The sequence below is a fragment of the Antennarius striatus genome, chromosome 18, assembly GCF_040054535.1.
Source record: "Antennarius striatus isolate MH-2024 chromosome 18, ASM4005453v1, whole genome shotgun sequence".
Lineage (NCBI taxonomy): Eukaryota > Metazoa > Chordata > Actinopteri > Lophiiformes > Antennariidae > Antennarius > Antennarius striatus.
Window position 1 is genome coordinate 3,420,631 of NC_090793.1, and position 17,305 is coordinate 3,437,935.

The window sequence follows — 17,305 nt, forward strand, 5'->3', positions numbered from 1 at the left end:
ATTTCTCTTAGTGACTGGCAAGATTTTGTGAGTTGGAATCACCTTCCAGCGGTATGAGCAGCAGCTGCTCAGGTGCTTCAGGAAATGAGGATAAAACCAGTTTGTTTGTCAGAACTATTGAATATCTGCACTCAAATTGATAATCAAGTTCATGCGCACTGTATTATGTCATCGCAAATTTATATACAAAGAATATCCAACAGCTTTTCATGTGGCTCGTTGGTCTAGGGGTATGATTCTCGCTTTGGGTGCGAGAGGTCCCGGGTTCAAATCCCGGACGAGCCCAATTTTTGCCTCCATCATTGTTTGCCTACACGATGGATAACATTATCGACAGGCCGGCCAGATCACGTGATCGATTCGATTTGTTGACACAGCTGGTGCGCAAAACCTAATCAGAATCAGTTTTATTGGCCATCGTTTGTTGAAAAACAGACAAGGAATTTGTTTCCGGCAGGTGGTGTCTCAAACTGTACATTCACACATTAAATTTAACTACTCTAAATACTTTAAATACTATAAATGACTATACTAAATACAAAACACGTAGACGCGTTTGTAAAACAGTAGGTTGAACACAGTAGACGCGTTTGTAAAACATGACCCGTTATCATTATAGAGATGACGACCTGGATCCGGGATTGGTTTAAACGGTGACTCAGCGTTGTGGGGTACGGCAGCTTTCATTGTTTTGACGTTTAACTCAAGAATCATGAATGTCAATGTTATTAATTTATTCATTCATTTTCAAAACCGCTTAATCCACTGTCGTTATGTTTATCAAAAATTAAGAAAAGTCTTCGCTCCTCAGGATGATGTTGGAATTTTCTTTCAGCAGTATCTGATATTCAAACTCGTTTAACTGGTAGAAAGGTGATTAACAGAGGTGATTGCTCAAATAGGTAAAGGTGCGTGAAGTAGCGCTGTAGCGCCACTGATACCCTCCTGTGGTCATTTATAGTATTGCAGGTTATGTTCATGCTTGATATAAATTTGTTGGCATATATCATCTATGTTATCATGTTATCTGCTGGTGTATTTTTTAAAACTCAAAGTATGTATTTTAGGTTTTTCCACTTTTTCCATATTTTTATAAATATTGTTTATCTGAATACAGGTTCCTAATTTAAATATGGGATGGAATAGGGAGTGCTGTGTCCGCACAAATGTTGTGGCCTGAGGTCGCTTTAATTTTTTTCTCATTCAAGACCTGTGTGAGGAGGAAAGAGCTAGGAAGTACTTTTAAAAGTGACCATAATTAATCTTTCTGTGGCACAGAAGGAATGCTGCCTGAAAATATGCTTATTCAACACCTTTCTGTCTTTACTCAGGTGGGCTTTATCCAAACTTCATCTCTGCCCTCTTCCCTCCTCTGTCTCAGGAGAAGCACAGTTCTGCTTCACATGAATCCAGCAGATGTCTCTGTAAATTCTAGTCTGTTTGCATTTCTGTTACAGCAAGCACATCATCACCACAGGAGTGTTTCCATTATTTCTGTAAGCCTCTTAGTGGCATCATGCTCTGTTATATGTTTGACATATTCATAAAGTGAAGTAACTGATTTTTTATGTTTTCAGTACCCCAGTCTGACAATTTAGTGAAGTGTCTTTTTCCTCTGAATGTCTCTAAATTGTTGACAATTCTCTTTTCTTAATTCAAGATTATTATTATACTGTATTATAATATTCAGAGATCTGAAACTTCCATCTTTTATTTCCTCATTCATGGCAGTCATGCTTTTTTCACTTCATAACCTATATTTAAAATATTTGCGCCATGTTTGCATCTTTATCTAATTGTTATGGGTTTGTGCAGTTCTTTTAAATATTTTTGCTTTATTTCTGCACAAGGCTAACATCCTGAAAAAGTCTGAATTGTTGATGATAAAAACAACGTTTTTATCAAATACTTCAGTATTGTAAAATGTTTTGATAAATATCAATATACTGTAATGCAAGAAAACAAAACCTGCAATGACTACAAGGTCCTTTACGCATGAGAACACCATTGTATTCATGGACATTGAAGCATTCATGATTATAGATACGTGATTGTTATATAAATGAAAAGATATGATTGTTTTCAGGTTGTCAGGCAATACTTTAAATAGACGTAATTCTAAAAATAAAAATAAATCACAATAATGTTTACGAAAGTCCAATTGAAATCCAACTACAGGTGAGGCTTGATTTCCCATTAATTTCATTTCTTCTAAAGAGAAAATCAGCAGTGGATTAAAAGAAATTAATTTAGATTGCTCTATTTTGGGTGTAAGATTTAAGGAGATATATTAACCAGATGTTAACCAAACAGTCTTATACCTCCATTATTGTCATCAAAACCTGAACTATTTTAAAAACTGACAGCTTTTCACATACAGTCCCAAAACACAAACAACTAACCCTTGCCAACAAGCGGTGTCGGAGGTGAATATATTTTCCTATTTGTAAAAATGCTCTGGGGTCATGATCAGAGCCTTCCTCCCTCCATCACCCTCTTCCTCTGTCGTCTAAAGTAAGCAGCCTCCTGCTTAGCTGACACCTTCTACTTTTCAAGCAGCATTTAATTTACTGAAATACTTTTTAAATCTCCTGCCTCTGCGCCGCTGAGTCGCTGACAAACGCCTGGTTGCAAATGTATCTTATTGACTGCTGACTCGCTTGTATTACTAGTTGGCTGATAGGGGATGCCACAGTAAAGTGGCCCTCAGGTTTATCCCCAGATGTCAGGAGGAATGTATTAATTTAGTTTAGATGGGGGCCTCATGAGAGCATCCCATGCAGAGACAAGACGATCCCTCTCCTCTCTCCCTCCCCTAACCTCCGGGGATTGAAGCTATCTTCCACAGAGCCAAAGCATATTCCGGCATCAATGTGTCAGGGGGAAAGCTATTAAAACTGCTTTGCTTTTTCCTAAGTATCATGAGAATAAGCACAAGATTTAGTGAAATCCCTCCAAAGGCGGTCAAAATCCAGAGGATTTTCCACCTGAAATGTTTCCTAATGGGCTGCTGAGAAGTGTCAGAAACTCTTGTTCGACTTGAATTCTGTCTTCTATTTCAGTGCATTATTTGAGTTGAAAGGATCAAAATTGAGAAAGGAGGGCATCTAAACTTTTTGCAGAATCAAATACAGAAAACAACTGAGTGAATCCCTGATTTCCACTTTGTTTGAACAGTAATGAACCTTTTTATAGATTAACCTCTTATCGGAACCTTAAATATATTAAAAGGTCCCATCCAGCCTTAGTGGAGGAACTCACTCTGAGCCCTGTTGCTTCCATGAATCAGTAAATCTTTTGGTCATCGTCAAAACATCTGTGAATGAAGGTGACACCTTGATGGCCCCACTGAAACCTCGAGACCCCCGAAGGCCCAAAACACCTAAAGGGGTCCCAAAAGAAAGCTTGACGTGGCAGCAGAGGCTCCTCTTGTGAAATATTTCATTCGCACCTCATTCAAAAGTGAAAGTCCAGTTATGTTCATAATAATGGGTCAGTTTCACAAAGCAGGTTTAGTGGAAATCCTGGATATGTGAAACCTGAAATTAGGGAAACCCAGAGTTTCTGGTTTCACAAAGGAAGGTAACTTAACCCAGAGTCAGAGGAGTAAACCTAACCTGTTTCACAAAGCGAGGTAAACTCAACCTCTGCCTTGGTTACCATAGTAACAGACTCTCTGGAGCTAGCCTAGTCAGAAGCAGGTTTTATTCACAGATGATTAAATATTTTTGTATTGAAATCAGATGTCCGGTCATATCCAGACAATTCTCTCTATGATCGGTACCAGTTCATGCCCTGATCCATCACACACAGCCATGACCTAATCCAACACCACATCTGCTGTATAAAAAAATCAGTCATGCTCTCACATCCCAGCAGGTATTTTGTGTAGTGTTGCATTTAGTTTTAATTTTTATTCTTTGCAAACGGTAGTTTTCTATACATTGTGCGCCTTGAAACGGCTTTTACCGTTTGTCGATGTCGCTGGACATACACCCGTCAGAATCATCAAGGAGGGGCTCCGCTGGACTGTCGATTAATGATGTAGGAATCTGAAACATTAATTTGAAATTATATTCTCTCAATGGCATTGTGCTGCAATGGTAGACTTGGATTAGTAACTTTAATTTCTTTTAGGATTTCCCGATGTCTTTGGCTGCATAGAAAGTACCCATCAAGTTCCCATCAAGGCTCCCTCACATAATGAAGCTGATGATGTGAACAGGAAGTCCATATATGAAGCTGCAGACTACATTTCTGATATGGAGGCAAAGTGGTCTGGGTCAGTTCCTGACACACGGATGTGTGTAAGGTCTTACCTGAGCGTCAGATTGCATTGTGGTCAGTAGCCAGTTGTAGTACTCAGTAGTAGTGGTAGGTAGTAGTGGTAGGTAGCGGAAAGGTTTGCAATAACTCACACGTCTCCATCCTTTAATAATATATCCACTACAGATCACAGGAGACTTTGATGGCTTTTATCTGGAGGACAGGGGTTACCCATGGCAACGAGGCTGCTGACCCCCTGACACTGAACCAGGTCCCTCAAAGAACTTCAACTGGTCTCACCGCAGGGCAAGAGGCTGGGTGGAGATGACCACGGGCCTGCTGACAGCCCAGGAGGATTCCTGAGAGGCGCTTGTCATGTAATCGTGTTGTTCTTCATACTATAGCCTCTATCAGAGGAGAGCGACACGTGTGTGTCATGTGACCAAAACTGACAGAAAATAAAACCTGGAACTCCTAAAAGCTGTTCTAGAATGCCACTAAAGCAGTTTTGGTTATTATCAAGGAAACAATACAAAATAGCTAGATGTCCTGTCTTGTTATCAGTACTTTTATAATATGGGTATATGTATGGGTTTGAATAAAATATTCTTCTTGTGAACTATTCAAATACTGTACAGGTAGTCATTTTTTTTATTCTGCCACCCCTGTCTGATTTTGGCTGCCATTTTTAAGCTTTTGATTATAATTTTAGCTGAACAACCTGTCATTTTCTGCACTTCTTTATAGGTTTTCCCCTCTTTTAACACTCTTCTGAACAATACATTGAACGATCCATTTTACTCAAATGAACAGCCGGTAAACGCAGCAGAAATTGTCTTAATTCTAAAACAAGGGCGACCTTCTTAAGGGATAAATAAAGTTATACTCTACTCTCTCTACTCTACCTATTTAACACCTACTTTTTTCACATAATCAATGATCTCCGTAATTGAACTGCAATTTTTTTAAACATTATATTCCTGACTTTCTGTAAATTATAAGATGCAATTATTTTTCCAATTTTATTTTATCACTGAGGGGCTGAAAAGATTATGAAGGTTGGCGCTTGTGTCCAAAAATTCAATGACTTTGATAAATAATACTTATAACCTTGTTTTTTCTGACTGTAACAGAAATTATAACTCCTGCAGACAATTTTTATCGCTTTTCCTTTCCTTACAACCCACTTATTATCTCTTTTCTTTTTATTTCACACTATTTTTTTTCTGTAGCATGTTCATAGAATGTGAAGTAATATAAAGTTTAGAAGTATTGTCGTCTAAAAGTCTCAGAAATTCGAACGTGTCTACCCTGAAACATCAAGTTTCCACTTGTTAAATGTTAAATCAATTGGTCTCATTGATTTCTTGACAGCTTTCAGTAACAGAAACATCTGCATTTGTGCTCCAGGGTGGACTTGATGGATTCTTCTCTGGTCAGAAAGTTGTTCCCACTCCCTCGGCTGACGCGCCACGACCCGTCTCTGTGTCGTCTTTCATTTCCTTTTCACCCCAGGTCTTTCTGTACCTGTCACTTTCTTTCTGCGGCGTGACTCCTTAATCCACCTGAGTGCATGGAGGACAGTTTTGACATAAGAAGAAAAGATAGACTCCCAAGGAGAGCACCAGTATCTTTACAGCTCAGGGGGATAACCGGATTACGACAGTCATTTTGTGCTGCTGGCACTTTTCCTTATTACCCATTTTCTGCCCTCATCTCTCCAGAGTTGAAATGCTGCCCTTTTCTTAGAAGTCGCACCAAACACTGAGCGCACAAAAAAGCGCGCGTCGTGAACTGAAACAACTGAGAGAATAAATAAGAAATATCGACAAAAGATTTGAAAGAAAGATTTCTCAAAAAAAGAAAAAAAAAGAAATCATCTTTCAAATACTGTCGTGTTGTTTTTCTTCAGTTATCACCACTGAAGATTTTTCTAAAAACGCGTTCCACTGTGGATTTAATCATCGTCTCCGTGTGGCGGTGGATGCCTCCTGCGCGCCAGGCCTGAACCCCAGAGCCCACAGATAACAACCAGCCATGGAGGAGACAGATCAACTGCCTGACTCCTGCTGCCAATCACTTTATCCCTTTAGCCCGTCTGTTCCGAGCGAACCCAGTTAAATAAAAAAAACCCAGTTAAATAAAAATAAATAAAAAGAATTATATATATATATATAAAATTATATACATATAATTATATATATATAGAATTGTATATATAATTTTATTTATTTTTATTTAACTGGGTTTTATATATATATAGTTAAATAAAAATAAATAAAATTTTATATATACTGTATATATATATATATATATATATATATATATATATATATATATATATATATATATATATATATATATATATATATATATATATATATATATATATATATATATATATATATATATATATATATATATATATATATATATATACCACTCTCTGAAAACGTCTTATCACCTCCACCCCCGGATCTCATGTGTCCATTTATTTTGCCTTTGAAAAGCCCCCGCGGTGCCTCTGACTGTAGGAGGTAAATGAAATAAAGGCCTCCTCCTCGGCTGTACCTCTGATATCTAAATTTATCACCGTTACCGAAAAAAGAAAAAAAAACTAAACCCAAGTCCAAAACCACCACCACCACGGGTCTATCTATGGAGAAACACATCATGCTGCTGTCATGGCACTAATCCGTTTTGCAGAAGCCTCAGAGGCAGCCTGGAAGATTCCACTCCAGACACCCCAGAAGGATGGTTTTGAACCCCTCCTTGTAAAAATGAGCTTCCTGACGACGTTAATCTCCTGAAAGCACCTAGTAATAGTTTTTTAAAAAAAGAAAGAAACTATTTTAAAAGGTTGGAGGACAAGTTCTGAGAAGGAAACTGTTCAAATGATTAACAATGATAATTATTTTTGAGTAGGGTTATTTTAAGAGAAGTTTGTCTGGTTAAACCTGAAGAATATATAAAAGAATCTATTAAACAATCGCCACGCTCCTTAATTCCAGTTTTCTGCCCGACCTGTCTGGACTTGTCTCTGTGGATATTTAGAGAGGATAAAGTAATAAACTGGTGGAGAAAAAGAAGAAGAAAAAGAAGAAGGAGGGAGTCCCTGATAAATGCCGCACAGTGACTTTTTGTGCGGGGATTAGCGGACTCTCTCGCTCCCATTGGCTTGGCCCGCAGTGACATGGTGCGGTGATGGGTGGTTGACATTCCCAGCATCAACCATAACAAGCATCCAACTTGGTTCCTGCGTGACCCCCCCATCTACACGTCCGGTACAGCCAGGATTGGAATTATAGTTTGGATTCTTTTTTAATTTTTCAACCAAACAGAAGCTCATTTTCTTTTTATTTCTCCTCTTTTACGCACGAAAGGAGCATCCAAATTTTATGAAAATTGGCGTAATATCCAAAGTAGGATCGACTTGTGAGTTTTTATACTAATTAATGAGTCTCTTTCTGAAATGGCAAAACCTTTAGACCACATTAAACGACCCATGAATGCTTTCATGGTGTGGTCCAGGGGCCAGAGGAGGAAAATGGCCCTGGAAAACCCAAAGATGCACAACTCCGAAATCAGTAAGCGACTCGGCGCCGAGTGGAAGCTTCTGTCCGACTCTGAGAAACGTCCGTTCATCGATGAGGCCAAGAGGCTGCGGGCTCAGCACATGACGGAACACCCGGACTACAAATACAGACCCCGGCGCAAACCCAAGAGTCTGCTGAAGCGGGACCGCTTCGTTTTCCCGCTACTCGGAGACGCAGCGGAGCATCTGAAAGGATTTTCCATGGACTCATTCCTCGTTCCCGGGGATAAAGCCAGAGCTCTCCTGGGTGCCTCTTCCTCCTCCTCCTCCTCCTCCTCCTCGTCGTCCTTCTCGTTGTTGGAACCCGTGGCGCAGTTCAGCACCGGAGCTGTCCACAGTCTGGCCGCCGCCGCCGGCGCGCTCCCCTTCGGCGCGCACGGGTTTGGATACCAGAGCGGAGGCATCGGGGGTCTGGCTTGTCCCGGACAGCACGCCCACCCCCACCCGTCACCCTCCAGTCCCGGGTACGTGGTGCCGTGTAACTGTAGCTCCTGGTCCGCTGCCAGTTTACACCCTCAGGTCGCCTATATTCTCTTCCCTGGGGGGGTGAGTCGGAGCGCCGTGGACACCTCCATCGTGTGACAGACGGAGAGGAGAGACAGAAAAGTTTGCGTCCTGCACGTCACCGTGGAAGAGAAAGATAACCACATCACACCTAAATTAGATATTATATTGTAGAATAAAACGCTTTTGCCTCGTCAGCAGACATTGACTTCCGCTTCCACAGAAGGAATCCGGAAAAGGCGAAATGTTTCCTAAAAAAAACCCCCCCAAAAAACAAGAAACAAGTTTACTTTGTGGGGCTATTTTTATTTGAAATTAACTGGATTAAAATTGATTTTTTATTTTTCATAAATTGAAACATTTTCTATAATCAGACATATCTGTTTGGGATCATAAATAAACTGTTAGAATGAAGTTGAATCCATTAAAAGTTTGTGTTTGGGTTGAAGCACATCACTAGAATTAGGGTTTAAGGTTTAATGATGTATTAATAATCGATTCAGGGGTTTTATTTAGAGTCAAACTTAGCTGGTGGGAATTCTCAATGCAGCTTTGAACTAATTAACTCTTTATAAATGTTCTTTTTTTTTTTTGGACCTGATTATCAGCTTTTTCTTTCTAAAAATATATTTTCTGTTCAGTGTTATCTCATGTCAGACAGAAGGAGGGTTTCAATCACAGTCGTGTTTCCTGGTTCCAGGACACACCTGACAATCCTATTGAAACAACCTGTGTTGATGTCTTGATAAGTGAAGAAGACGAAGATGAAGACATACTTTATTATCCCCTTAGTGAAATTATTTTTCCACTCTTTATTAATCTATTTTCACGCACGTGTACATATATGTTGTGTAAAGACCCTATGGCACACACACACACACACACACACACACACACACACACACACACACACACACACACACACACACACACACACACACACACACACACACACACAAACACACACACACACACACACACACACACATACACATGCAAATAGAGAAGAGAATGATGGCCAGTCCACACTATGAACCCTTCGGTCCACATTGGGTCTTGAACCAACCACCCTCCGCTCCCCCAGCCCGATCACCTGAGCTACTGTCGCCACAGAGCAAAAAATAAAGACAGAATATATCAGAATAATGTACAGAAAACGTTTAAACTACAATAAATTTTCTAGTCCCACCATGTTTGCTGACTGCTGTTTGAGTTTTGATGTTTGTTTTTTTCATGTATGTCGTGGTGATAGGGAGAGAAATCGAGCCGGAGAAAAGAGAAACTTCTCTCTGCCTCGGTTGTTGACAAAGCGATAAGCGGTAAAAGCTGAATCACAGGAAGAAGGAGAGGTGTGTGTTCTAAAGTAAGTAACAGGGAACAAGTCGTCACACCGAAACCTCTCAGCGGACGACCTTTATTAGAGATCCAGCTCGTGTGCTCGTCTGGACTTGAAGTGGATCGGGGACGTTTTACCAAACATTTCAGACAGGAAGCTCCTCTGATAGTTTTCATTTGAAGCTCTCAGAGTGAAAACATGAGGCTTACACTTGTTACGTTGTTGAGATTTCAAAATTTGGAAGAGATTTAGAGGCATTGAAAAAATGATCAAAATATGGAAGAATGCAACTCCGTCGCCGAGCTTGACCTATGACCTCTGGGTGTGGTCATTTCCTTTTTAAAAAATGCTCATTGGGCTCATGAAAACTGAAATAAATATCTACACATCTCAAAGATGCTACTTTCACCCGGGCTTGTCATTCTGGTGACCGATCGATTGGTTTCCATCACTCTTTACATCACGAGTCTTCACATGGAAACATTTACGCATCATTTACTCGCTGGAAAGTCCAGTGATTCAGTTTCCTGTATTTACATTTGAACATGTAGTTCTCGTTGAGGTAACAGGTGCGCCTATCGCCACCGTGGCCACACCTCTCGACACGAGGCCGCCCAACCCCGATGAAGCGAAACCCAACCACCTCTGCCCGACGCCGCCATCACCACAGAGCTCCACCTCGCCCGTTTTAGTCGCCTGCAGACGCTCCGCACACCTGATCGCCTCATCTCTGCTGAAATCCATTCATATATTCTGCTTTGCTTCCTTTTTCTATTTAAATTAAACTCTAACCACACACACACACACACTCACACTCAGGTATATTTCCTAACTTCTGAGCCAAAAATGGCTCCACCGGTTCTGCAGAATGGCGGGTTCATTTTGGGCCTGATCGGCGCGGCGTCCCTCATCGCAGCGACGGCCATGAATAAGTGGAGTGTGAAGGACAGGCAGGGCGACGTGGTGACATCGGTCTACACCTACAAGGGTCTGTGGCAGGACTGTGAGACCGCCTCCTCCGGCTTCACCGAGTGTCGCCCGCTGTACGGCCTGCTGGGCTTCTCAGGTAAAACTCTGAGTTTATTGTTGTTAGAAGATCCAAACCATCTTCAGATTATGTCTCAGATGCAGATTAACGTTTGTGGAAATGTATGAAAAGCGCTGGATTTACTGGATGTTCTCCAGTTACTGGGAGATGATTCTATTTCAGCTGCGTAGATGTCGAAAAAGATGACTAATACAGGTTTAACTCTTCTCTTTCACATAGCTATAAGATATTTTGTATTAAAAAAATTTATTAAATATATTTTTAAAAAATCCCACCCAGTGCTTCTTGTTTTTTCCACTTGAAATCTAATAGGAGGATTTTATTTTTTTAAAAACTGGGTGAAAAAAAGATTTTAAAAAGTTTTTTTTTAAATAAAAACATAAAACATAGTATCCTGTTAATGTAATGTTGAAATTTAAAAGTAATTAAAAATGACCAAACCACTTTCATTAAATTTGTGAGGCTATGAAACAATAAATGAGATTATTATATTAACTAAAAAACTTTTCTCTCTGCATGTATGTATATGTAGTCTACACAAGGATTATCCTTTATTCTTCATTGTATTGTGATTGTTCTTGTTCTGGGTTTCCGTCACCGTTTCACAAACCCTGGTTCCAGAGTCCGACCCCCTCCTATCAGTACCTGCAGCGGTGCATTATGTTCGCTGTAATGAGCTGAAAGTCAGTCAACACGGTTATCAGAAACAGAGCAAACAAGAAGTGAAGGGCAGGTTCTTTTCACACCTTCTGTAGGAGCACAGAGGCAGACTCACGTACTAAACATGCCTACTGTCGTCTGTGATGGTGCTTCCTGTCTCCCAGGCACTTTCCAGGCGGTGCGAGCGCTGATGATCGTGGGCGTGGTGCTGAGCGTCATCGGGGCCTTCATATCGGTTTTCTCCCTGACCTGCCTCACCATGAACACCATGTCGGAGTCCTCCAAGGCCAAGATGAGCCTGACAGCTGGCATCATGTTCCTCATCGCCGGTGAGATTTACATACAACACAAATATATCAATCTATAAATCAATCAATCAATGGACTGAGTATTTTAAGTCCACGTTTACGCTCCTTTCTCTCAGGTGTGTGTGGAATCGCAGGAGCGTCCGTCTACGCCAACCAGATTGTGGCCACTTTCAGGGTGACCAGCTACAACAACTACGAGGGAGGAATGATGGGGATGGAGGGGGGGATGGGGATGCCCGGGATGGGAGGAGGAATTCCCAGGTGAGGAGTAAACACTTATTATTTCCCATGCATTTTCAACATTGTCTCTTGTTTGGCTGAATGATGCCCTGGGCCTTCACAGATACACCTTCGGCCCTGCGCTGTTCATAGCCTGGATCGGAGGAAGCGTCTTGATCATCGGGGGCATCCTGAAGACTCTGGCTTTCAGGGAAATGGTGAAAGATGAAAAAATGCAGTGAGTTATGGCAGCAAGGAAGAAAATTCAGAACAAGACTCTGATGCTCTGTTCAGAAGTTCCACTATTGTTAAATAACCTGCCTGTTGTTTTTTCAGTTACCCAGGTGTGGCGTACAAACCTCAGGCCAACGCCAGAAGCGACGCAAGTGACCATCACTCAGTGGGAGCAAAGAAAGAACACAATTATGTGTAATAATTAAAAGTGCTGACTTTTTGTTTGTAATGATGTGCACTTTTAATTTCCTGGATGACTTAGGGGAGTTTATTTTTTCTTTTAGTTGCTTTTAGTTTATTATTTTCATAATGTCACGTTCTAAAATTTGGCTTTTACATATATGTGGTCATTAACTATTTTTACAAACTCAGATGTCTTTTTTTTTTAAATTACTTTGCTCCGATCACTTTTCGTGACATAAAATGTTGATTTAATATATGTGGCAAATTATTGAATCGATCCAAGACTGCGAAATGTAAATGTGAACATGCAAATTCTTGATGACTGTAAAACCCATATTTTTACAAAATAAATGAAGCCAATGATGATGAAATACCAGCAGCTTGATCTATGGGCTGATTTTCATGACGTTTAGAAATGTAGGCCAATGAGAAGCAGTTCATCCATCAGTTCCTGCAGGCAGAACCCCTCGATTGCAGCTGCAGGACACCCTCCCTCCACTAGATGTCAACAACTTCCTCTTCAAATAAGCCTGGCGATACGAACTAGTCACAACAAGGACCAGAGAGTCTCCAATAAGTAGATAAATAAATGTATCGACAAAAAACAGACTTTATTGTTGCATATTTAAATATTTCACTCCATCAATCCAGTTCCTCTTCAAAGCAGAAGATGCTGTAGAACACAAACATAACATCAAATCTCACATCCCAACAATGGTTTCCTGGGAGATCTTCACTAACGTGTGCTTCAGCAAAGCCATCTGCACTTGGAGAGCAATGAGTCTTCATTCTTTATACAAATCCCAGCATTAGAAAATATATCAGAACATGAGACAGAATCTTGTACATTTTGACAACACAACAGGGTATAATGTCCATGTAAGGGCCAGTATTTCTATTTGTACTGCAAAAAAATATTGCCAACTTACATTTACTAGTCTATCCAGAATCAGTGCTGATGTGTTCAGCGATTAAGCCGTAAACAGGAATTTAACGTTTTAAATGTAAATTTTCGATGCAATGTCCTGCACTGAAAGGAGGGGCACTGAAAAGTTTGATATCTATACCTTTCAAAAGTAAAAAACATAAATGAAAAATAGTTGCACGACTAGATATGACCAGAACTTTTCATTTAAACAATCAGACCAATGAATTTAACAATATAAAAACAAGAAAGGTCGACTTCTACGCTTTATATCCGGTCTAATTTCTCACTGAGGAACTCTTCCACACTGTCAGTGTTCCACTTGAGGATGCTGAGTTCTTCAGCGATGTTCCCGTTATCGTCCATGAGCTTTAACACAGGATCGGAGCCTCTAACGTACTGCCATTTGGAAAAGGGCAGAGAGGGGAAAAACGGCGAGGAGAGGAGAGTGTTAGGAAGACATTTTTCAGAACCAGTGAAGCGATCAGATCCGAAGGATTCATCAGGCCTACCTTGATCTGAAGACCTTTGAACATTTTTGGCTTTTCACTCTTGACAAAAGCTGAGGAGGAATCATAGGTGAGGCAAACATCAAGCAGCGGATCAGTCAGTGGTTCTATTTAGTTTGGTCTGTAATTAACGACGAGCGCTAAGCCTCCTGAGAACGCAGCCTTAACAACAGCAGACAGCTGAAGCCACACACCACAACCATATGGCACACATGCTGTTGGAGGCATCTAACCTCACCTCTAGCATCTCCATCAAAGTAACCTGATACTGAATTAAGCAAATGTTCTTTTTACACAAATAAAGGGGGGGGTCTACTCCCAAAACACAAAGGGTGACAGAACTTCAAAAGCACGTCTGAAAAAGGGCCTTTTGGCATTTTAGACCACCTGCTGCTAGAAGTGATTTAAAAAAAGGGAAATAGTTCACACACACACAAACGTCGACTGAGACACCCAACCACAGGAGGCACAAGTTAAGGAGCTGTTTGAAAACTTCAAAATAATGTGTTCATTACAGTAGGATCGTGTCCTGATGGAGAACTCACCTTGGACTTGGGGGAACCTCCCCAGTTTTCATCCGCAAACCTCCAGGATGGCTCCAGCATAAAGCTGTGAGGAGAGAAGCATAACATGAAACGCTCCATAAGGGGTGTCTCTGCCCCCCCCCCACACACACACACACATTCAAAACACACAAGACAGAATGGTGGTGGTTGCCAAGCTTGGAAAAGTAATTTGATTCAGGCAAACTGGTTTCATAAATGTGTCCATGCAACTCCCCGGGGGTCATTAAACCGTGAGACGTGCATGATGGCGGTTTGTGTAGAGATTACATGTGAATGAATATACTGGTGCCGCTTGCAGTATTTCAACCGTGTTCTGTTCTCCATTTCAGAGAGGAGGGTGGTTATTGGTCAGGTGGGCTGGTTCTCACAGAAAAGAAAGGTTGAATTCCAAGCTAAGATCCGATCACGTTCTCTCTTTCAATCCGAGAAACGGCTCGGATTTCAATGCGTCTCGTTTCACCACACAAATCAAAGACGAGTCAACTTTCAGGCAGCGATAGAGAACTAATGACATTATGACCTTTTATTCTCCTTAAATGGATATTCTTCTGGATAATTACACTATTTACCGAAAACATCTGCGCACTGTAGCAAGGCAAAGGTTTTAAGCTACTCGACAGCAACAGAATGACATTAAAGATGAATCAAACCATTTGAAATAAATTCAGGCTCCCTTATTCATCATCATTAAGGAACAAGTCACCCTGCTCTACAATATTGCTCATTCACATTTCAATACCTGACATTCCTTGTAATAGTTGAGCTCTACAACAAAAGAGGAAAAAGATCAACAGGATAACACTTCCAAATAAAGTGCTTCCTTGTTGAATGTTTCTTTTCATTGGTAATAAATAGAACAGATTATTTTTGCAGATAGTCTCCAAGGCTTAAAAAGATCGGGAGGCTTCTCGTGGTTTTATGATCAGCTCTCCACTATACGATCCAATGAGACTCTACAGAGACGTACTATATGGCGGCCCCCTGGGGACCCTGGGAGCTGATAGGCACAGCGTTCTCTGCAGAGAGGCACACATTTTGAAAACGAGAAGCCGAAATGCCCTCCACGCTCTGTGAATCTTACTAATCAACTAAGCCGCACAATAAGCCATTTCTCAGAGGGTTTAATGATGCTGCACTGATGTCAAATGCAAGGCAGATAATTGTTGCCATCTGAGGAGAAAATGTGCTTAGTGACACGGTCATTTCTGCTGGTAGCCTCTGAGTGCTTTTGGAGACAGCCAATTGCTCTTCTAAGTGACATTTTCACTGAAATCTTGAGCAGGAAGACGAGTAATCTTTCCTCCAAGTGTCTGTCTGCAGCAGAGTTATCATCAAGAGGTGTAATGAGGTGTGCACGACTCCTTTCCAAGGTGCTGTTGCTAGGATACCACACAAGCTCTGTGGGCTTTGCTTAATCAAAGTTAAATTACATTGTTTTTCCCACACGACTTGACTCGGTGTTTATCTGTCAGACTACAACAGAGACTCCTTTTTTGAATTTAAGAATTATCACTGAAATGCTGGTTACAGAGAGGCTGTCAGTGCAAAAGCATGACACTTCAACCGGAAGGGGGGGGTGTCAAGCTGAGGTTAAAGAGCCTTCGCTGTGAAGATGAGACAGACAGCTAGTGACAGAGTTTGTGTGTGGCAGCTCCGATCTGACACACAGCTGACAAGTGTGACAACAGACACGGAGGTCAAACGGAGCTGTTTTTAGAGGGAGAAGTTAACCTGCCAATACAAGTGACACATTCTGACTAGGAGAACATCTGAGTGCTGTCCTCTCTGAAACTTCAGTAAAGCTCAGATAATGACGGCACACAAATCCTCTATGTGTGTGGTATTAAATTTGCCCCACTAGTGCAACATCACAGTATTATTGCCCCTGGTCCAGTTTAAAGTTCTATAAACTACAATAGTGTGCCCCTTTACCTTACGGCCTTCCATCTGAGCCTCCTGCTGGCAGCACTGTCCACAGTCGGGAAACAGTTTGGAGAGGTTGAACTCCCCAAGAAGGTCACAGGAGCTGCATAGCAGGTTACTGGAGAAGCCCAGCTCCCTGCACGCCTCCGACGACAGGTCGGCGCCATACGCCGAGAGCTGGGTGGGAGAAAAATGGAAATGTAAAATTTGCCATAAAATCCTGTGTGGGTCAAACAACATCAAAAAATGCTTCAACTACCTATAACTTACTAGGGCTACAACTAAAATACAAACATTTTTCATCCAAAAAATGTGTTGAATGGATCAGAATCGTAGCAGCATGTCTGTCGGCGCCGCCATCCTTATAATTAACATCTGATAAACAGATATTTAATTTATGACAGAATAAAACTGGATTTCTGCAGTGTGTTGATTATTGTTGTTGATACATCACCATAACTATCTATTAAAAAAAAAAATTAAAGGCTCTACAAGCAGATATATTTCGCTTTTGAGAAGAATAAGGAGACCAAAGTCATATAAATTATTTTACAAATGTATATTCTGACAATATTTTTCCAAGCCAAGTCGTTTGAGACACTGAATCTTGAAGGAACGTGAATTGAGGAGGATAAGTCGCCATTCTTTGGTTATCACATATTTAAATGCACCAATATTGTGAATTTCCCAGTTTGTAATCATTACAGTATATCTATCTATTAATAAATTCACACTCGGTTCAAAACAGCCAGATTCCACACACATTCGACGCTCCTACGGTTTGTGAATGAGCCACGTCATTTTGAAGCTCGGGGAAAAGCAGGAAGCGGCTCAAAAAAAACCCCGAAAACTGAACTGGTGTAGCCGAGAACTTCGTCAAAAGTTCTTACTGGATATAAAATAATTTGTAAAACGGCAATACACGCCGATTTTAAGTTTATAAGAACTCACCGTTTGTAAAAAAGAGAGGAGCCACAGGAGATACACCTCTCCCGACATTTTGGATCTTGCTTTCACAGCAAAAACTAC

General features: G+C 40.9%; 3 protein-coding genes and 1 non-coding gene across 4 annotated transcripts; 3 read left to right on the plus strand and 1 right to left on the minus strand.

Annotated features, from left to right (window-relative positions):
• The first annotated feature begins 213 nt into the window (after positions 1–213).
• Positions 214–285, plus strand: trnap-ugg (transfer RNA proline (anticodon UGG)). The gene has a single exon. It is a non-coding gene; the product is annotated as a tRNA-Pro (tRNA).
• Positions 286–7,738: 7,453 nt separating this feature from the next.
• Positions 7,739–8,443, plus strand: LOC137612406 (transcription factor Sox-14). The gene has a single exon (XM_068340910.1). The coding sequence runs from the start codon at positions 7,739–7,741 to the stop codon at positions 8,441–8,443; it is 705 nt and encodes a 234-aa protein (XP_068197011.1).
• A 1,908-nt stretch (positions 8,444–10,351) lies between these two features.
• cldn18 (claudin 18) lies at positions 10,352–12,810 on the plus strand. The gene is made up of 5 exons (XM_068341669.1): positions 10,352–10,767; positions 11,574–11,738; positions 11,834–11,978; positions 12,061–12,174; positions 12,273–12,810. The coding sequence occupies exons 1-5, from the start codon at positions 10,548–10,550 to the stop codon at positions 12,367–12,369; spliced, it is 741 nt and encodes a 246-aa protein (XP_068197770.1). The 5' UTR covers positions 10,352–10,547; the 3' UTR covers positions 12,370–12,810.
• Positions 12,811–12,943: 133 nt separating this feature from the next.
• selenof (selenoprotein F) lies at positions 12,944–17,296 on the minus strand. The gene is made up of 5 exons (XM_068341670.1): positions 17,228–17,296; positions 16,286–16,453; positions 14,333–14,396; positions 13,791–13,840; positions 12,944–13,677 (listed from the first exon to the last, which is right to left on the minus strand). The coding sequence occupies exons 1-5, from the start codon at positions 17,273–17,275 to the stop codon at positions 13,546–13,548; spliced, it is 462 nt and encodes a 153-aa protein (XP_068197771.1). The 5' UTR covers positions 17,276–17,296; the 3' UTR covers positions 12,944–13,545.
• Between the last annotated feature and the right edge of the window lie 9 nt (positions 17,297–17,305).

What these genes read in the sequence shown, in the direction of transcription:
- LOC137612406 (XM_068340910.1), top strand. Translation starts at nt 7,739, where the DNA reads ATGGCAAAACCTTTAGACCACATTAAACGACCCATGAATGCTTTCATG.
- cldn18 (XM_068341669.1), top strand. Translation starts at nt 10,548, where the DNA reads ATGGCTCCACCGGTTCTGCAGAATGGCGGGTTCATTTTGGGCCTGATC. An exon ending in ATGGGAGGAGGAATTCCCAG is followed by an intron (nt 11,979 to 12,060) that starts GTGAGGAGTAAA and finishes GGGCCTTCACAG; the next exon opens with ATACACCTTCGGCCCTGCGC. An exon ending in GTGAAAGATGAAAAAATGCA is followed by an intron (nt 12,175 to 12,272) that starts GTGAGTTATGGC and finishes TTGTTTTTTCAG; the next exon opens with TTACCCAGGTGTGGCGTACA.